The 21,289-nt window shown below is 52.3% G+C and overlaps 1 protein-coding gene across 1 annotated transcript in view; it reads right to left on the bottom strand.

Moving 5' to 3' along the window:
* Nucleotides 1–8,328: 8,328 nt before the first annotated feature.
* Nucleotides 8,329–21,289, bottom strand: part of WNT5B (Wnt family member 5B) — a 167,389-nt gene continuing 154,428 nt past the window's right edge. The window contains exons 4-5 of the mRNA XM_055141724.1: nucleotides 18,596–18,888; nucleotides 8,329–10,095 (exon numbers count right to left, since the gene is read on the bottom strand). Of these exons, the coding sequence (XP_054997699.1) occupies nucleotides 9,637–10,095; nucleotides 18,596–18,888 (752 nt within the window). The 3' untranslated portion in view covers nucleotides 8,329–9,636. The remainder of the gene's footprint in view (nucleotides 10,096–18,595; nucleotides 18,889–21,289) is intronic.

Raw genomic sequence — 21,289 nt, 5'->3', positions numbered from 1 at the left:
CCACACCCAGCAATGTTCAGGACTCAGTCCGGCTCTGCACTCAAGAATCACTCCTGGCAGTGCTCCGGGGACCTTATGGGATGCCAGACATCAAATCTGGGTGGGCCATGTGCAAAAAAAATGCCTTCCCCGCTGTACTACCATTCAGATCCACTATGGCAGATTTTCACAATCTTAGCGGTTCTACTCTCAGATATATCCATCTGGCATGCACCCAAGTTTTGAAGAACTAGGAAACTATAAAGGAGGCCATTGATATTGTAGCACTCTTAGGTCCAAAGGTAAAGAACTTGGCATCATTAATAAGGGGCTCGGGCTCGGGAGACAGCACAGTGGCAAAAAGCCCGTCTTGCCTCCGGAGGCTGCAGCTTTGAAGATCCCCGTTGCCTGTCCACAAGCACATGTGGAGTCCCAGGGCCTCGGCTCTTGGGGGATCTCATGTGCACTCTTTGGCGAGGGAAGAGTGAGACCCCCAGCCAGCAGAGCAGCTAAAGCAAGAGCCACAGACAGAGCATCGCACCCTACACGTGGGAGGCCCGCCTTCACTGCAACCCCTCCAAGGGGGAAGTGGGGGGAATCTCCAACAGAGAGAAGTGAACCTTTACCCAGTGCTCAGTACCCAGCACTAAGGAACCACGCTCCATGGGGCTGGTTAGGAAAGGGAAGCTGGCCGCTCAGATTTCACATCTTTTTTTTTTTTTTTTCTTTTTGGATCACACCCAGCAATGCTCAGGGCTGACTCCTGGCTCTGCACTCAGGAATCACTCCTGGCAGTGCTCGGAGGACGATATGGGATGCTGGGAATCGAACCCGGGTCAGCCACATGCAAGGCAAACGCCCTACCCGCTGTACTATCACTCTAGCCCCAGATTTTCACATCTTTGTAGGTCTCAGTACTTCCAAATGCATGCGCACAGAGAACGAATGCCTGGGAGGGGGGAGGATTTCCAGCATAAATTGGATCTCCAGATTCCAATCCGGGATTGGAATCGATTGTTGTATGGATCACTGTCATCACTGTCATCCCGTTGTTCATCGATTTGCTCGAGCAGGCACCAGTAACGTCTCCATTCATCATTCATCCTACCCCTGAGATTGTATTTTTTTTTCTTTTTGGGTCACACCCAGCACTGCACAGGGGTTACTCCTGGTTCATGCACTCAGGAATTACTCCTGGCAGTGCTCGGGGGACCATATGGGATGCTGGGAATCAAACCCGGGTCAGCCACGTGCAAACAAACGCCCTACCTGCTGTGCTATTGCTCCAGTCCCAGCCCTGAGATTGTAGCAGCCTCTTTTACTCATCCTTCCCAACAGTGCCACATTGGAGACTCTCTCAGGATCAGGGGAAGAAGAATATTGTATGGATACACAAAACAATAAACTGGATCATCTACTTGCTGAGTTGAAAACAGATGTGGATGAGGAAGAAACCATTCCTCCTTTCTGGAGGCATTCTTTTGTTAAAAAAAACTTAGTTATTATTTTTAAAAAGTGGATCAGAGTGAAGGCACCATGTTTACAGAGGTGCAAACGTTTGTGGTCTTGCTGTTGCTTCAACTCACTATCCTGGCGCTTAGGACAGCCCCCACCAGGTATCCTTCTGCACCCACCCCCCAAACCATGAGGTCTAGTTGGTATTCTGTATTCTGTTTCGTAGCCTTAGACACCACAGATGAGTGGTACCCCTTTGGACCACCCAGTGCTTGTCTTTCTCCTCTGGCTAACTTCACTCATCAGGATGCTCTCCAGGCCCACCCTCTGCTCACCCGACAGGAGAGACCCTCCCGGCAGTCGGATCTTGGGTGGTGGAGAGAACTCCAGTTCTGGAAACCCTCCTTGGGAATTTGGGAGTTTTATTGTTGGTTTTGGGTCATCCCTAGTGGTGCTCAGGGCTGACTCCTGGCTCTGTGCTCAGGGACCCCTCCTGGCTATGCTCAGGAGACCAGATGGGATGTCAAGGATTGAATCCATGTGGGCTGTGTGCAAGGCAAGTGCTCCACCCGCTATGCCATCCCTCCAACCCCTTCTTTGGGGATTTTAAACAAGGAAACCTGGAGAGACTTGAGGCCTTTCCTGTGAAAGTGAGATGTTAATTGGGAAACCGCTGGTATTTGTCAGATGAGGGAGCAGAGAAATCTGGTCTTCAGAGACCGAAGGAAGCAGAGCAGAGCAGGAAGGGTGGCCGGCCAGGGTGTCACTGTGTCTCCTGGACACCCTGCAGCCTCTGAGGCTACCCCCCTCTCTTGTAAGTCAGCTCAGTGACGTCTCTGCTGCCTGCCACGTTCCCCTGGGCGGCCGTCATTGTGGTGATGTTCAGGGGCCATATCCTTGCTTGCCGTGTCCACTTGGTTGGGGTGTGGTACAGCGGGGATTGAACTCAGGGCCTTCAGCATGGAAGGCAGATGCGTTTCCCCTGAGCCACAACCCCGGGCCGTGTTCCTTGCAGGTCTGAGAGGAGAACCAAGTGGCCTTGGCAGTGAAGCTCCTTGGCTGTCAAGTTTCCTCACCAATCCGTGAGAACTTGGGAGACGTCACTGGGAACAAAAGTTGGGGGATTCTTGGTGTGGGGTTTTGTTCGCTTGGTTTTTTGTTTTGGGACCACACCCTACGGTGCTAAGGATTGCTCCTGGCCTGTGCTCAGGTATCACTCCTGGAAATCTCAGGGGACCCTATGTGGTACTGGGATTGAGCCTGGGCTAGACACGTGCAAGGCAAGTGCCCTATCCACTGTAAGTGTTTTGTTTTGCTTTCTTGTCATGCTAGAGTGCGAGGGATCAAACCCAGGGCCTCGCACATGCTACACAAGTGATTCACTGCTGAACTACACCTGTGACACAGAATTGTCACAATGCCCGAGAGAGGAGACAGAGAGAGATGGAGAGAGAGACAGACAGACAGACATACTGAAAGACAGAGAGACAGAGACAGAGAGAAGAAGAGCGACTGCCGGAGAGGTGGGAGTGGCGGGTGATGGGAAGGAAACTGGGGGCTCTGGCGCTGGGAGACACAGACTGGTGGAGCAAAGGGTGCTGGAACACTGTGCGACTGAAATCTAATGATGAACAGCTTTGTAAGGGTCTATCTCACAGAGATTCAAGGAAAAAGTAAAAAAAAAAAAAGATTGGTTTGGGAGCCACATCTGAAGTGCTCAGAGTTTACTCCTGGCTCTGTGCTCAGGGATCACTCCTGGTGGTAATCGGGGGAGGTACCAGGATCTTCTACATACAGGGCAAGTGCGTTACTCCTGTGCTATCTCTCCAACCTGAATAAAAGATATATTTGAAAAAATGTGTCCTCCTGGAGCTGGAGCGATAGTTTTGCCTTGCACGCGGCCGACACAGGTTCGATTCCCAGCATCCCATATGGTCCCCAAGCACCACCAGGAATATTCCTGAGTGCAGAGCCAGGAGTAACCCCTGTGTTACCCAAAAAAGCAAAAACTAAAAAAAATTTTTAAAAAAAGGGAGGGGCTGGAGGAATAGCACAGCGGGTAGGGCGTTTGCCTTGCACACGGCTGACCCGGGTTTGATTCCCAGCATCCCATATGGTCCCCTAAGCACTGCCAGGGGTCATTCCTGAGTGCAGAGCCAGGAATGACCCCTGTGCATCGCCAGGTGTGACCCAAAAAACAAAAACAAAAACAAATAAATAAATAAATAAATAAAAATAAAAACAATGACCAATTAAGAAAACAATGTGCCCTGGTGGTGGAGAGACAGCTTACTAGGCCGAGCCCGCAGTGTGCGTGCAGGAGGGAGACCCGAGTCCACAGCACGGACTGCAGAGGTGACACTCAAGCAGAGGTCCAGGCGGGGCTCCAAAAAACAAACAAACTTGGTCCTTTCACAAAATTTCCTTTTTAACTTAAAAGGTCTCTGAAAATAGAGTAAGCATGAGAGCAAGCAGATATTCAGGGACCCACCCAAAGTCCAGCTGACCCCTATTAATAGGCCCCGAATCTTAGCAACGTGCCAGAGTGGGCCAGGACTGCTTACAGCAGTCTATGTTCCTTTTGCTTGTTACAATAAAATTGGGAGAGCCGGAGAGGTAGTACAGGGCTAAGGTGATCCCAGTTTTATCCCTGGTGCCACTTAGGCCCCTGAACACAGACACAGGAACAAGCCCCGAGCATCATCCAAAGTGACAAAAAAATAAATAAGCTAAAGTTGGATTAAAGGTTTGGCTCATTCCATTGTTTTGTTTTCCTTTGGTTTTCCGTGTCATGCCTGGTGCTCAGGGCTTACTCCTGGCTCAGGACTTGCTTCTGGTGGTGTCCAAGACCTAATGGGGTGTCATGATTAAACCCGAGTGGGTCACATGCAAGGCAAGCAAAAGGCAAGCACCCTAACCACTCTACTATCTCCCTGCGCCCCCGCCCCGCCCCCTTGGTGCATCTAACTGGAGACTCCTTCTGTACTTGGTGAGGCATTTGTTTCGTTTGGTTTTGTTTTGGGGCTCCACCCACCCCGCGGTGTTCAGGGCTATTCCTGGCTCTGTGCTCAGGAGTGACCCCAGGCAGTGCGCAAGGTACCAGATATGGTTCTGGGGATTCGAATTGGGGTCAGCCACAGGCAAGCACCTTGCCACCTTCCTGGACCTTGGAGAGGGAGGTGGGCGGCGCGTCCCATCCTCAGCAACCTCTCTCAGGACCCGCAGCCACCAGCCCGCAGGGCTCCGGGCCACTCGCACGCTACTTTCAGTTACCCTTGACAGTGATAGATAATACTCGTAGACGACAGATTAAATTTACAGGTCATTAAAGAAAGAAAATCCAATTCTAGTCTTTTTCTCCCATTCGTTTATTTGTAACAGCGACTGAAGTCCAAGCCAACCGATTTGATTCTATCTTCTGATGCCGCCTCTGATAGACTTGCAAAAGGCGGGCAGCAGGAGGGAGGAAGCAAGGAACCAGGCTCCCCTTCAGCCGAACGCCCACACTCTCGAATAATCTAGAAAGTCTGGGCTGAGAGACAGCACAGGAGGTAAGGTGCTTGCCCTGCACACAGGTAACCAGGATTCAAACTCCGGCACCCCATATGGTCCCCTAGAATGATTCCTGAGCACAGAGCCAGGAGTCAACCCTGAGCATAGCCGGTGTGGGCCAAAATCAATGACAACAGCAACAATAGCAACCCTGAAAATTCAACCTTGTAAAGGAAATCCATAGTCTGACCTTCAGAGCTGGGCTAAAGTGCTCTCACCTGGGGGCGAATTACACATTGCTCCTATGCAAAAAAAGAAAAAGAAAACTCTTGGAGCTGGGGTGATAGCACAGCGGGGAGGGCATTTGCCTTGCACGTGGCCGAACCGGGTTCAAATCCCAGCAACCCATATGGTCCCCTGAGCACCGCCAGGAGTAATTCCTGAGTGCAGAGCCAGGAGTAGCCCCTGAGCATCGCCAGGTGTGACCCATAAAGAAAAAAAAAAAGAAAAGAAAAAGAAAACTCCCTTTCTTGTTGTGCTAGTGCAAATACAATGCAGACATTCTTATATAAGAGCAGATGAACAGCCCTGGTTTTCCCCTAGTCCCAGAGCTCCTTCCGGAGAGATGAAGCGTCTCATCACCAGCCAAGCAGACGGCTGGGGTTACCAGCGAGACGGGCAATCATGTTCCTCAGAGCCTCTGCCACAGCAACAGCAGCTGCCTCCCACCCCCACCCGCAGCTTCTGGGCCACATCTAGCAGTGTCAGGGGTTACTCCTGGCTCTGCCCTCAGGAATCACTCCTGACAGAACTGGGGGAGCCGATGGGATGCCAGGAATCAAACCTGAGTCAGCTGCATGCAAGGCAAGCACCTCACCTGCTGCCTCTCCGACTGTCGCTATCTCCCCGACTGCAACAGCTGTATTTGTTTTTACCATGTCATGTGTTCTATGCCTTGCTTGCCTCTCTTTCTCCCCTCCAATATGAACAAAAATTTGCATTGACAAACTTGAAATTCATTCTAGTGTTCTCGTGTGTACTGGTACTCCTGAGCTGGTGCCTGTGTACATACAAGGCACTCTGGGACTCGCCCATCACCCATGTAGGGGGGTCTGCCAATGTGCCAGAGCCTGTTTGAAGATGGGAATAACTTCTTGTTTGTTTTGGAGCCACGCCTGGTGGTTCTCAGGATTGCTCCTGGCTCAGTGCTCATGGAACACTCCTGGCAGGGTTTGGTGCTGTCAGGGGTGAAACCCAGGTTGGCCACTGTAAAGCGAGTGATCTCTCCAGATGCAGGAAATAACCTTTTTTTGTTTTTCACCTGCTCAGGGTGGTGAGACTCTTTGACCCCAAAAGAAACTTCTTGAGAAATCTTTTGGTTTGGTTTTTTTTGGTCACATCCACCAGTGCTCGGAGCTTACTCCTGGCTCTGTGCTCAGGATTACTTCTGTTTGTGCCTCGGGGGCCATATGGGATGCTGGGGATCAAACCCATGTCGGCTGTGTGCAAGGCAAACACCTTACCCACTGCACTATCACTTCAGCCCGTTTCTCTTTTTTTGTTATGGTTTGGGAGCCACACCTGGTGGTGCTCAGGGCTTACTCCTGACTTTGAACTCAGGACTCACTCCTAGTGGGGCTCAGGGGACCATATGTGGTGCCCGTGTTTGAATCCAGGTCAGCCACATGTAAGGCAATCTCCCTATGCACTCTACTTTCTCGGCCCCCTCCAACAAGCTTCTTCTTGATAAACTCCCGTGTCTGTGTCTGTGAGATCTGTAGTCAGTGGAGCAACTCAATTACAAACACCTCGTGGCCTCCTAAGACGGCAGGGGAAATGTTAAAGGCGTGACTTATGAGGAAGCAGGGGAAATTTTCAGGAATGATAATTCTTTTGAGGTTTTTCTGTTTACTTTCCTTTAGGGGTCACACCCAGCGATGCTAAGGGCTTATCCCTGGCTCTGTGCTCAGGAATTACTCCTGGTGGTCTCGGGGGACCACTGTGGGGTGCTGGGGTTTGAACCCAGGTCGGCCATGTGTAAGACAAGACTATCTCTCCGACCCATAATGTTCTTAAGTTATTATTATTATTATTACTTTGCTTTTTGGGTCACACCCAGCAATGCTTACTCCTGGCTCACTCAGGAATTACTCCCTGGCGGTGCTCAGGGGACCATATGGGATGCTGGGAATCAAACCCAGGTCGGCTTAGTGCAAGGCAAACGCTCTACCCACTGTGCTATCGCTCCAGCCCCTGTTCTTAAATTTTTAAGATTAACTTAGATTTCAGTTTTTTTCATCTTACCCAGTGTAAGCTAATGCTTACTGGAACTACTATATCTGAATGGACAATATCCCAAGCAGTGTTTCCAAACCCTTTTAGAATTAGATCTGTGGGCCTGTCCATTTAATTTGCCAAATAAATTAAGACGAGAGGTGGTTTATAGCTGTAGTAGCCAATAGACTTAACTCTCTCTTTTTTCTTTTTTTCGGCTTTTTGGGTCACACCCAGTGATGCACAGGGGTTACTCCTGGCTTTGCACTCAGGAATTACTCCTGGCAGTGCTCAGGGGACCATATGGGATGCTGGGAATCGAACCCAGGTGGGCCGTGTGCAAGGCAAATGCCCTACCCACCGTACTATTGCTCCAGCCCCTTGAATCTCATTTTTCCTAGGACCAACCACCTTGAAAATGTTAATCAAATGAATCTAAGCAACAGAATGAGGGACCATCACTGGTAAAATAACCCAGGCCTGATGTTCTCTGTTGTTTCACCAGATGATTCTTTTGTTTCTAAAGACACAAGTCCTTGGGTCTGTAGGGCATTTGCCTTGAGCATGGCGGAGCCAGATTTAGTTCCCGGCATCCCATATGGTCCCCCTAAACTGCGCCAGGAGTAATTCCTGAGTGCAGAGCCTGGAGCACCACCCTGAGCACCACTGGGTATGGCCCCCCAAAAAAAACCAATAAAAAAATAAAGATACAAGTTGCATACATGACTGCATAAGTGGGTATGCTCAGGCAAAAATCTAAAACAGAATCTTGTTCTGAGGATTATTTGGTAAACTGAAGTTTACCAAAGGAGATACACACACACACACACACACATACACACACACACACACACATATATATATATCCTCATTCCTCAGTTCCATTCTTTCCCTAGAAACTTTTCCAGAGAAAACTCTAGAAGGAAGAAGGCAGGTAAACGTGAGGCTGAAATTTAAATTTCAATTCTAGTCTTCGGTTTTGTTTGTGTTTGTGTTTTTATTTGTTTGTTTGTTTTGGGTCATACCAAGCAGTGCTCAGGGGTCTGCACTCCGAGGTCTCTCCTGATGACGAGGGATGCGGGGGAGGGACCATGTCATTGAACGTGGGAGCAAAGCCCAAGTTCATGGTCCGGGTGCTCTCTCTGGCTTGCTCCATCCCTAAGCGATTCTGTTCAGAATAGCGTTTTCACCACCAGCATTGACTGAGTGCTCCACTTTGCACAGTCTGGGTGAGTGTGCCAAAGTGTCACTTAATTTCCTTCTCATTATAGTGTTCAATCCTGCTTTTCTTAGGGGGGGAAGGGCGTGCTCCTGGCAGGGGAATGACCAGGCTGCGCTGGGGAGGGAACCCAGAGGGGTTGTCACATGCAAGGCCTGGGTTTCTGTTCCTTGGGCCATCTCCCTCCCAGCCTCCCTGCTTCTGTTTTTCCTCTTGGTTTTGGGGCCACACCTGGCTGTGCACAGAGCTTCCTCCTGGGATCACTCCCCCTTTCGCTCCGGGAACCACATGGGACGCTGAGAATCAAACCCGGACCCGCAATCCTGCAAGGCAAACGCCCTCCCCACCGGGCTACCGTCGCCCCAGAATCTCCTGCCCCATCTCCGACAGCCAGACCAGGGCTCGGCAGTATCTCAGCTCCCCGACGCGCTTCCACCCGCCACGGGGCGGGCAGGCTCAGCTACCACTCGCGCGTCCAAGGAATGCGGGGAGAGACCAGCGGTGACGGGCACTTAATGTCAGAGAAACTGTTCCCCTGTTCCTCGGGGCAGGGATGAACAGACGGTGCGGGCTGGTGGGGTCCGACCCTACTGCGCTTCCTGCGGGGCCTCCCCGGAGGGCGGAAGTGACAAATCACGCCCCGGGGAGGCCCCTGGAGGAAGGCCGAGGAAACCCCACGCCTCTCAGCAAGCCCCGTGATGTTTCAGCACAACCCTGCACGGGACATCAGGGGTTGGGTTGGGTTTGGGTTTATTTGGTTTTGGGGTGGGGGGCACAGCCAGCGGTGCTCAGGGCTGACTCCTGGCTCTGCACCCGGGATTGACTCCTGGCAGGGCGCGGAGGGCCTTCGGGGGTGCCGGGGACCGAACCCTCCCCACTGTAGTATCTCTGTGGCCCCGACACAGGGGCTAAGCCGAGTCCTCAGCCCCAAGGCCGCCCACCCGCGCCCCGCAGACGCCCCTCCCCGGCCAGACAGACTGCGCAGACTGCTGCCTCCCCGGAGGCCCTTTCTCCAGCCTCTTCTGAGGAGGGTGGCGGCCCGGCTCGACTCCAAACCGCAGAAGCTCTCGGACGTCTCTTAAATACGCGTTTCCATTCCCATTTTCTCTTTTAATTAGTTATCCTGCATCCCTTCATTTATACAAATATAAAATAGATTTATAGAGCTTTCTATCATATAAACTCTGCGCGGCGCTGTGGAGGCGGGCCCGGGCCGGCTACTTGCAGACGTACTGGTCGACCACCTCGGTGCACTTCTTGCACTTGACGTAGCAGCACCAGTGGAACTTGCAGTGGCAGCGCTCCACCTGCACGCTCTTGAACTGGTCATAGCCGCGGCCGCAGCACATGAGCTCACAGCCGTCCATGCCCTCCGAGGTCTTGTTGCACAGGCGGCCCTGGGTTCCCAGGGAGCCGGTGGTCTCATTGCGCAGGCAGTAGTCGGGGCTGGGGTCCACGTAGACCAGGTCCTCCGGGGTGGGCTGGTTGAAGCGGCTGTTGACCAGCTCCAGCTTGCCCTTGCGCGTGACGCGCATGGCCGCCGCGCTGTCGTACTTCTCCTTCAGCTGGTCCCCCACCTTGCGGAACTCGGCCAGCTGCAGCCAGCAGGTCTTGAGGCTGCAGGACCCCGAGACACCGTGGCACTTGCAGGCCACGTCTGCCATCTTATACACAGCCTGGAAGGAAGAGAGAAGGAGGGAGAGGGCCCCGGTCAGCACAGGCCAAGGACCAATGTCAGCGAATGGCTCCTGTGTGGGATGGAGTTTCAAAGGCTGGGCTGGAGCCATAATACAGCAGGCAGGGCACTCGCCCTCCACCCAGTACAGCATGCAGGGCACTCGCCCTCCACCCAGTACAGCATGCAGGGCACTCGCCCTCCACCCAGTACAGCATGCAGGGCACTCGCCCTCCACCCAGTACATCATGCAGGGCACTCGCCCTCGACCCAGTACAGCATGCAGGGCACTCGCCCTCCACCCGGTACAGCAGGCAGGGCACTCGCCCTCCACCCGGTACAGCAGGCAGGGCACTCGCCCTCCACCCGGTACAGCAGGCAGGGCACTCACCCTTCACCCGGTACAGCATGCAGGGCACTCGCCCTCGACCCGGTACAGCATGCAGGGCACTAGCCCTCCACCCAGTACAGCATGCAGGGCACTAGCCCTCCACCCAGTACAGCATGCAGGGCACTAGCCCTCCACCCAGTACAGCATGCAGGGCACTTGTCCTCGACCCAGTACAGCATGCAGGGCATTTGCCTTCGATCCCCAGCATCTGACCCCTGACCGCTACCTGAGCACAGAGCCAGGAGTCAGCCCTGAGCACCACTAGATATGGTCCTACCTCTCTCCCACCGACACACATAAATTCCAAATGATGGATACCTTTATTTATTGGGAATGAGGGAAGTTGGGTCGCACCTAGCAGTGCTTGGGGACTCTTCCTAACTTTGTGCTCAGAAGTCACTTCCAGTGGTGCTCAAGGGACCATCAAACTAGGGTTGGGCGCATACAAAGCCTTACCTCTTGTACTAATTCTCTGCCATCCCTTCACTACCCCGCACTCCCCACACCCCCTCCACATGCATGTTTACCTGTGACTTACATTCCAGTTTCCTCAGTTGCATAGATTGAAAGCAGATAAATGGATTATCTATTACGTAGAAAACCACTGGGGAGGGGCTGGAGCAATAGTACTGTGGGTAGGACACTTATTCTGCATGTGGCTGACACAGGTTTCTATCCTTGGCATGCCATATGGTCCCCCAAACTCTGCCAGGAGTGATCCCCCTAAGCACAGAACCGAGAGTAAACCCTGAGCTCTGCTGGGTGTGGCATAAAAACTAAAAATAAATGAATAGGGGGCTGAAGTGATAGCACAGTGGGTAGGGCATTTGCCTTGCATGCGGCCAACCCAGGTTCAATTCCCAGCATCCCATATGGTCCCCTGAGCACCACCAGAAGTAATTCCTGAGTGCAAAGCCAGGAATAACCCCTGTGCATCGCCGAGTGTGACTCAAAAAGCCAATATATATGTATATATATATATATATAAAGAGACCAGAGACAACAAGCAAAAAGGCCACTGGGGCAGCAATGTCAGGCGGATCAGCTGTAGGTCATTATTTGGGGGGCCTTCCACTCTACATTATCCCTCTCTCATTATTTAAAATTTGTTACCATCAATGTCAATTTTACAATCGGGGAAAGGGCTATTTCTATCTTTGTGTCTGTGTGGTACACCTTTTGGGCCACACCAACTGTGTTCAGAGCTTATTCCTGGCTCTGTGCTCAGGGGACAAAATGGGATGCCAGGCATTGAATCCAGACTGGCAGCACACAAGGCTAGCACCTAAGCCCTTAGACTATCTCTCTGGTCCTGATGTTTATAGCTAAACCAAAAGTCTCAAGGTACTAAAAAGCCAACAAAATGTGTCCAGATTGTATATGCTACAAGTCAGAAGAAAGAAGCCAGCTGTGGGGCCAGAGATACTACTTGGAGCAGTACACCAGAGGTAGGGCACTTGCCTTGCATGAGGCTGACCTGGTTCCATACATGGCACCCCATTCACTCTCCCAAGCACTGCTAGGAGTGATCCTTGAGCACAAAGCAAGGAGCAAGCCCTGAGCAGTGCCAGGTATAGCCCCAAAATAAACAAAAAAATTTGAAGAAGGAAAGAAAGAAGCCAACCGTGTTAGACACTAGAGCAGAGCCCTCGGGCCTGTCCTGCTGTGCTTCTGCTCTCCCGACCCTGCCGACTCCCAAAGACATTAGCGGTTCCTCTCTCTGGCTTAACCTGTGGTCCTTAACTCCAGAGGGCCGGCAGGATCCTCTCCGTCAAACAAGCAAACAGCACCACATTTGGGGCTGGATAGGTTGGATGGTGGGGAGGGAGTTTGCCTTGCACGCAACTGACTTGGTTCGATCTCCAGGATCTCATATGGTCCCTGAGCATTGTCAGGAGTGAGTTCCAAGTACAAAACCTGGAGTAAACCCTGAGCACTGCTGGATGTGGCCCCAAAGCAAACACATGTGCGCGCGCACGCGCGCACACACACACACACACACATACACACACACACACACACACACACACGAAAAGAACAAACAAAAAAAAACCCCACACATTTGTAAGTGTGAAGCCCCAGCACTGTTTCCCCAACCACAAAACCCAGATCAGAAACAAATGTCACGGGACTGGAGCGAGAGCACAGCGGGGAGGGTGTTTGCCTTGCACGCGCCCGACCCAAGTTTGATTCCCAGCATCCCATAGGGTCCCCTGAGCACCGCCAGGAGTAATTCCTGAGTGCAGAGCCAGGAGTAACCCCTGTGGATCGCTGGGTGTGACCCAAAAAGCAAAAAAAAAAAAAAAAGAAAAGCAAAAAAAAAAAGAAACAAATGTTACACTTGAGGCTCTAGCACCAAAAAAAAAAAAAAGATTTGCAAGCAAGAGTGCTTTTGGCCACCCCAAACACCCCAATCACTCACCCATTAGGAGTGGGGAGAGGGGAGACTTGGGTGGCACTCACTGGGCCCATCTATCGCATCATGGGGCGGTTGATCTGAAAGCAAATCCACCTCGGAAGTCACAAGCGCCACCGTGGGGAATGGGTCTGCACTTGGGCTCTCCCAGATTACAAGCGAAACCAAGCGGGGCCCAGAAAGCTGCTGACAGAGCGTTTCCCGATGCAAGCGGCCTGAGCTGCGGCCGAGCGCTGGCAGCAGGCCCAGACGTGCAGATGGCAGATCAAAATGCGAGCGGGCCTCGGCACATTTCCTCGCGCCCGTCGCTATTGTCCCCAACTGAGTTGGAACTCATTTTTCAAGGGGTTCTCTCTGCCTTCCTTTCAAGAGCCCCCAGATTGTGTCTTTATTCAGCGCTCAGCAGAGGCTGCAGGTGCAAGAGAGAGCTTAAGCGCCATCAGCTCATAGTACTGCAATTGTCAAAATTCTTCCTGTTTGTTGCAGGGTTTTTTTGTTTTGTTTTCATCCTGGCCTGGAATCATCCCACTATTTTGATGGTGGAGAAATGAAGCTTCTGGAAGGGCCCACTGACTTCCTCAAGGCCACCCTGAAGGCCGCCCAAACCGACTCACCGGCGGCTGAGTTCCTACCTTAGGGCTTTAAAAGCAGCTTAGGAGGAGAAGGCTGGCAAGGCCCCTCCGCGGGGCTCCCGCACCAGCACCTGGCTGGCAGCTCCAGCCCAAGACATAAAGGACCCCACACGCCATTCCAGCAGGCACTTCAAAGGCAGCTTTGCAATTAGCCTCTGAAACAAATCCCCCTGCTCCGAGCCGAGCCGGAGCCCACATTCCTCTAGAAACGGTGCTTGGCTTGGAGAGGGATGCCGGCATCTGGCGCTGCTGCACGCAGGAAGCATTAAGGCCCTAATGGTGTGTACTGAGTGAGGGGTGGATAAGCATCTCCCCGGGGAGCAAACACTTAGGGAGATTTGGGGAAGGGAAGCCAAGGCAAGACCACGCAGAGTACAGGGAAGCATTTCAGTAAGAAAAAAAAAAAACAAGAAAAAAACTCCGAAAGGAATTGTGTCATGAGTCTCACCCAGGACCTCCTTTCCTCATTTCCTCCAGGAAGAAAGATATGGGAGAGACGCTCAAGTAGGTATTGTCTTTTTTTTTTTTGCTTGTTTTGAGTATTTGCAGAGGGGCCACCAGGGCTGGGCTCAGCACTGTAGGGGGCAGTGTGGTGCCAGGGATGGAACTCAAGGCCTCAAATGCACATGCTTAGGTTTTTCGCTCCTGCACTGTAGCACTGTAGCACTGTCCTCCTGTTGTTCATCGATTTGCTCGAGCGGGCACTGGTAACGTCTCCATTGTGAGACTTGTTACTGTTTTTCACATATCGAGCAGGCCATAGGGAGCTTGCCAGGCTCTGCCGTGTGGGCAGGATACTCTCAGTAGCTTGCCGGGCTCTCTAGGAGGGATGGAGGAATCGAACCCAGGTCGACCACGTGCAAGGCAAACACCCTACCCAGCTATTGCTCCAGCACGTGGGCTATATTCCCAGTCCCACCTGTTGGCTAAATATTTTATTATTGATAAGATATAAAGTGTTTCTCTCTCTCTCTCTCTCTGCTTCTCTCTCTCCCCCGTCCCATGTCCAGGGCCCCATACATTTGAGTGAGGTATGCACAGTATCAATAAACTATTATATCCTCGCTCCTCTTGGACAAAGCCTTTCATACTACATCAATGGAAAAGTAGGAAAATGTTCAAATAAAAAGATATATATATATACATATATATAGATAGATAGATAGATATTTTTGGAGCTGGAGTGATAGCACAGCGGGTAGGGCGTTTGCCTTGCACACAGCCAACCTGGGTTCGATTCCCAGCATCCCATATGGTCCCCCGCCCCCACTGTCCACTCTGCCTGCCAATCATTAAAACAGGCTGATGGAGACTCACAGGGGCCAAGAGAAATGTCCTGCCGAGTCAGCCCAAGTGCTCCTCTGTGTGCCAGGTGCCACACTAGCTATAGTGTCACGGACAAATCTGGGTCCTAGGGTGGGGGGGGGGGGAAACGCTTTTATCTGGGCCCCTGGGGAACTCTTCGGGAAAGCGGGGTGGGGATGGAGGAATATCTGGACTCGGACGGTGATGGATAGCCTAGGTCTGCTCCTGGAGAGCAGATCAAACTAGAGAGGGAATTCCCAGTGGGATGGAATTGCCAAGTGGAGTGGAGAGATCAAGGGCTGGGGAAGAGGTGCGCCCAGACAGGCAAGGTGAGTGAGGGAGTCAGGAGAAGGAAGGGGGGGGAGATGAGGCCAGAGCAAACAAACAAACAATTAAGGGCAATAAAATGAGGAGCCAGCAGAAGAGGGGTCAAGACTGTGACTAAAAGAGGGGTGATTAGGATGACTGCCTAGTTCCCACCATAACGCCTCCCTGAGGGAGGGGTCAGAGAGAAGACTGGACCCCCCAGCTCCCTCCTTCCAGGAAGCTGATCTCCTGGAGGCAATGTGGAGCCTTTCCTCTGCATGCCTCAGTGCTCACCCAAGCAAAGTGCAACTTTGGGGTGTCGGGAAAGGTGAGATGGGGGTTCCTGTCCTCAGAGGCCAGTAATGCTCCAAGAAAAGTGTTCAGGGGCTGGAGCGATAGCACAGCGGGGAGGGCATTTGCCTTGCACATGGCCGACCCAGGTTCTATTCCCAGCATCCCATATGATCCCCTGAGCACCGCCAGGAGTAATTCCTGAGTACAGAGCCAGGAGTAACCCCTGAGCATCACCAGATGTGACCCAAAAAGCAAAAATCAAAAAGTGTCCATTGCTCCTCACGACAGCTCAGAAGCTGTTGGTAGGCAGGGAAGAATTTAAGGACAGGTGGATTTAAGATGAACTGGGCTCTTGGAAATTTGCAAAGTGTGAGGATAAAGTTGAGATCCTTTTTTTCTTTTGAAATGAACCTTGCTCATGGTTAGATATCTCCAAAATGGCATTTGGTCACCCAAACAGAGAGGAAGACAGAAGACTTTGGGGGCTGGGGGCTGCGGGGGGGAGACTGAGGCAGCGTCATGGATGCCTGCAGAGTGAAAGTTTCCCTAAGATACTTCTGACCTCTGCCCAGAGTTTTGTTGTTGTTGTTTTGTGGGGTTTTAGGGTGGGGGGTTGGGGCTACACCCAGCAATGCTCAGGGTTACTCCTGGCTCCACTCATACATGTACCTACACACACCTCCTCAGATGCAGCAAAACCAAACTCACCTCTGAGTAGGGGCTACATAAAAAAGCTACTGAGTGTCTGATGACCAATGATAAAGACAAATCCAGTTTGTCGTTATCGCTGTAATTTGGGGGCCACACCTGGCAGTGCTCAGGGCTTACTTCAGTCCCGGAGCTCAGGGAACACTCCTGACTGGGGTTGGGGGACCATTTGGGGTGCTGAGGATCAAAACCAGGTCAGATGCATGTAAGGCAAACTCCCTGCCTGCTGTACTATCACTCCAGCCTGCACAGTCCTAGTTCTGGCTTCATTGCTTTGGCCTCACTGCTACGGGTGATGCTAAACATACAGCAGTGCACCAGGAGGCTCCTGAGACCCCGGTCAGCATCCTGAGACCCTGCTCAGCCTCCTGAGACCCTGGTCAGCATCTGAGACCCTGGTCAGCATCCTGAGACCCTGGTCAGCATCCTGAGACCCTGGTCAGCAGCCTGAGACCCTGGTCAGCATCCTGAGACCCTGCTCAGCAGCATGAGACTCTGGTCAGCATCTGAGACCCTGCTCAGCCTCCTCAGACCCTGGTCAGTATCCTGAGACTCTGCTCAGCATCCTGAGACCCTGGTCAGCATCCTGAGACCCTGGTCAGCATCCTGAGACCCTGGTCAGCATCTGAGACCCTGGTCAGCATCCTGAGACCCTGCTCAGCAGCCTGAGACTCTGGTCAGCATCTGAGACCCTGCTCAGCCTCCTCAGACCCTGGTCAGTATCCTGAGACTCTGCTCAGCATCCTGAGACTCTGCTCAGCATCCTGAGACCCTGGTCAGCATCCTGAGACCCTGGTCAGCACCCTGAGACCCTGGTCAGCATCTGAGACCCTGGTCAGCATCCTGAGACCCTGCTCAGCAGCCTGAGACTCTGGTCAGCATCTGAGACCCTGCTCAGCCTCCTCAGACCCTGGTCAGTATCCTGAGACTCTGCTCAGCATCCTGAGACCCTGGTCAGCATCCTGAGACCCTGGTCAGCATCCTGAGACTCTGCTCAGCATCCTGAGACCCTGGTCAGCATCCTGAGACCCTGGTCAGCACCCTGAGACCCTGGTCAGCACCCTGAGACCCTGGTCCTCGCGAGATACCCGCAGTTCCTCTCATCAGATACGTGCCCTATGTAAGTTCTTTTTTGCTGATAAATAAGCATGTTTCTAGAAGTATGTCTGTCTTCTGTTACCCAAACACTAACAAACCTGTTTCTTGCTTATGTGTTTGGTTGGGGGCTACACCAGCTATTCTCAGGGCTTTACCCTGACTGTGCACTCAAGGTCACTTCTAGCAGAGCTCGAGGGGCCATAGAGGCTGGAGAATAAACCCAGGCTGGCTGCTTGCTGGGCGAGTACCCAGTATGTCTGCTGTACTGTCTCTCCAGGCCTGGCAATTTCCTTTTTATGGGGAGTGGAGCTTGAAGCTACACTTGGCGGTGCTCAGGATTTACTCCCAGTAAAGCCTGAGCACAGGCTCAGGGATCACTTCTGGTAGTGCTTGGGGGACCATATGTGGTGCTGGGGATTTGAACAAGGGTCAGCCACATTCAAGGCTTTATTCCCTATATTATCTCTCCGACCCCAATTTAATTTTTAAGATATTGCCATTTGTGGACCAGAGATATGGTTGAGCAGTAAATCACTTGAGTTGTATGTATGTATATATATATATATATATATATATATATATATATATATCTTGGGCTGGAGAGGAAGGAAGGGATGGAGGGAAGGAGGAAGGAAGGAAGGGAGGAGGAAGGAAGGAAGAAAGAAGGAAGGAAAGAGGGAGTGAAGGAAGGAGGGAGGGGGAAGAGGGAAGGAGGGAAGGAGGGAGGAAGGAAGGAGGGAAGGGAGGAGGAAGGAGGAAGGAAGGAAGGAAGGAAGGAAGGAAGGAAGGAAGGAAGGAAGGAAGGAAGGAAGGAAGGAAGGAAGGAAGGAAGGAAGGAAAGAGGGAAGGAGGGAAGGAGGGAAGGAAGGAAGAAAGGAAGGAAGGAAGGAAGGAAGGAAGGAAGGAAGGAAGGAAGGAAGGAAGGAAGGAAGGAAGGAAGGAAGGAAGGAAGGAAGGAAGGAAGGAAGGAGGGAGGGAGGGAGGGAGGGAAGGAAGGAAGGAAGGAGCGAGCAGTCACTCCTGTGTTGAATGGGCTCATCTATGATCTCACCACAGCAGCTTGCCTGGCCCGAGTCCACTGTCTGACACAGACCTAAGTATGGGCAGCCCTTTCGGAGGAAGTCACCATTGCTTGTGACTGCTCCGTGGTCCCTGAGCCCTTGGCCAGGAGTGACCCCTGAGCACTGCCGCATGTGACCCCCAAGCCAAAGAGAATACAATCTGAGCGCGTGTCTTTGGGAGAGGGGCCTTCCGGAAAGGGTGGAGCAGGGGGCACCGGGGCCAGCAGGCTGGGCAGGAAGCCCCGCCCGCGGGCGGAGGTGTGGCGGGGAGTGGACAGGGTCGGGCTTACCCTTCGGCCCGCCTCGTTGTTCTGCAGGTTCATGAGCACGCGGCCCTGCTCCTCGGATCCTTTGGCAAAGTTCTTCTCCCGCTCGCGGGCGTCCACAAACTCCTTGGCGAAGCGGTAGCCGTACTCCACGTTGTCCCCACAGCCGCCCCACAGCCAGTCCCGGGGCAGGTCCCGGGGCCGCGCCGCCCGGCTGCAGCCGCACGTGGACAGCTCGCCCTCGCGGCACGCGCGGCTGATGGCGTGGACCACCCCGGCCGCGCTCACGGCGTAGGTGAAGGCCGTCTCCCGGCTGCCTGCAAGACAAGGTGGCGGTCAGCTCCCTCTCCTGGCCCCCCGACGGGACCACCCGGCCCTGCGGTTTAGAAACTCATCCTTTTATTATTTATTTATCTATTTATTTATTTATTTTTGCTTTTTGGGTCACACCCGGCGATGCACAGGGGTTACTCCTGGCTCTGCACTCAGGAATCACCCCTGGCGGTGCTCAGGGGACCCTATGGGATGCTGGGATTCGAACCTGGGTCGGTCGCGTGCAAGGCAAACGCCCTACCTGCTGTGCTATCACTCCAGCCCCAGAAACTTATCTTTTTAAAATTTTTCCTTTTTTTAAATTTTTGGGTCACACCCGGCGATGCTCAGGGGTTACTCCTGGCTCTGCACTCAGGAATTTCTCCTGGCAGTGCTCGGGGGACCCTATGGGATGCCGAGGATCGAATCCAGGTCGGCCGCGTGCAAGGCAAATGCCCTACCCACTGTGCTATCGCTCCAGACCCCAGAAGCTTCTTTTGGTAATGAGCTGAAACTCGGTTCCTTTGCCCTAGAACACACGGCTCAGAATGAAGTCCTGGCCTGGCACTCACATCCACCCCCTAGGGCCCTTGGGACCCCCACCCTGCTTTCCTCAGAGGAAGCCTAACCAGAGGGGAGAGCCAGCATTAAGGCGTATCTGGAATATGGAATATTCCATGATGGAATATCTGGGACCAGCCGCCAGAGACTGAGCAAAAACTCATGCCAAAAGCAAGACCCAGAGCCCCGACACTAACTGCTCCCTGGAGCCGCAAGCCCTCCCCGCCCGAAGCGCACCCATCCATCTTCTTTACAGGTGCCGCTTTCTTGCCAGCCAGTGGCAGAGACGAGGAGTAGAATGTGAATTAGAATTCTAATGTCTAGAATTTTCCTAGCTGCTTCTCTCTACCTGTCACAGGGCCCCTATCACCTCCTAATCTGACAGGCCTGGGGAACTATGTGTTTGGGAAAGCGGGTACTGCCTCTCTAAATAGCCACATCCTGGGGGCTGGAGAGATAGTACAGGAGTTTGGGTGCTTCCCTTGCAAACAGCCAACCCAGGTTTAATCCCCAGTACCCCATAGGGGCCCCCCAGACCCCACCAGGAGTACTCCCTGAGTGCAGAGCCAGAAGGAAGCTATAAGCACAGCTGGGTGTGTCTCAAAAAGGAAAATAAGTAAATATGTGAAATGAAGGTCACTTCCAGTCAAAAGTCCAAAGTGTTGAATTACTTCAAAACACATACGCTGACAGGTTTACTCTACTTCCAATAGCAATGTTTATAAAAAAATAACACTCAGTCAGCAGGGAACTGTAAGTCAAAAGCAAGATGAGATACCACTTCACACCCACAGGATGGCTAGAATGGAAAACGCAACGAATAACAAGTTGGTGAGGGTATGGAAAAACTGGAAACCTCATGTACCGCTCGTGGGAATGTTCAACAGCACAGCTGTTTTGAAAAACAGTCTGGCAGCTTCTCAAAAGGTTAAACATAGCATTAACATATGACCCAAAAATCCACTCCAAGGGATAAATGAAAACATATGTCCACCCAAAAACTTGCACATGAACCATCATTCATTGCATGGTTCGCACTAGCCAAAAAATAAGTAGAACCAACATCAGCGCGCACCCATCAGCATGTGCGTGGGTAAGTAAAATGTGGGATGACCCAAATGGTGGAATGCTATTCAGCCCTAAAAAGTAGCCAAGAATGGGGCCAGCGAGATGGCTCCAAGGCTGGAGCAGGTGCTCTGCAGGTGTGGTGTGTGCCCTGAATTTGTCCCTGGCACTGCAAAATCTCCTGGGCACTGTTATAGCGAACCAGAAGAATCAGGAGTTTTAAGCACCTGAGAACTCTTGGTGAGTACTACCCCCCCCCCCCCCCGGCAAAGCACTGTAGCACTGTCGTTCTGTTGTTCATCGATTTGTTCAAGTGGGCCCCAGTAACATCTCCATGGTGAAACTTATTGTCACTGTTTTTGGCATATCAAATACGCCACAGGTAGCTTGCCAAGCTCTGCTCTGCAGGCGGGATACTCTCAGTAGCTTGCTGGGTTCTCTGAGAGGGGTGGAGGAATCGAACCCGGGTCGGCCGCGTGCAAGGCAAATGCCCTACCTGCTTTGCTATCGCTCCCCCCAGCAAAAAAAAAGAAAAGAAAGAAAGAAAAAAGAAAAAAAGAAAAACCAAGCAAAAACATAATAAAGTACAACATGGAAAAACTTTGGAATGGTGGCCCTAAGAGAGCCACTTAGATTTTGATTCTGTACTGAATGAAATACAGAAGGTTACCTACTGGCCAGGACAGACAGCACAGCGGGTGGGGCACATGTCTTGCTAGAGGCTGACCAGGGTTCCATCTCCAGCATTACATACGGTCCCCCGAGCATGACTAGGAGTGG

This window comes from Sorex araneus, chromosome 6 (assembly GCF_027595985.1).
Source record: "Sorex araneus isolate mSorAra2 chromosome 6, mSorAra2.pri, whole genome shotgun sequence".
NCBI classification, from domain to species: Eukaryota; Metazoa; Chordata; class Mammalia; order Eulipotyphla; family Soricidae; genus Sorex; species Sorex araneus.
Note: the sequence above shows the minus strand (reverse complement) of the source record. Positions and strands in the feature narration are given on the sequence as shown.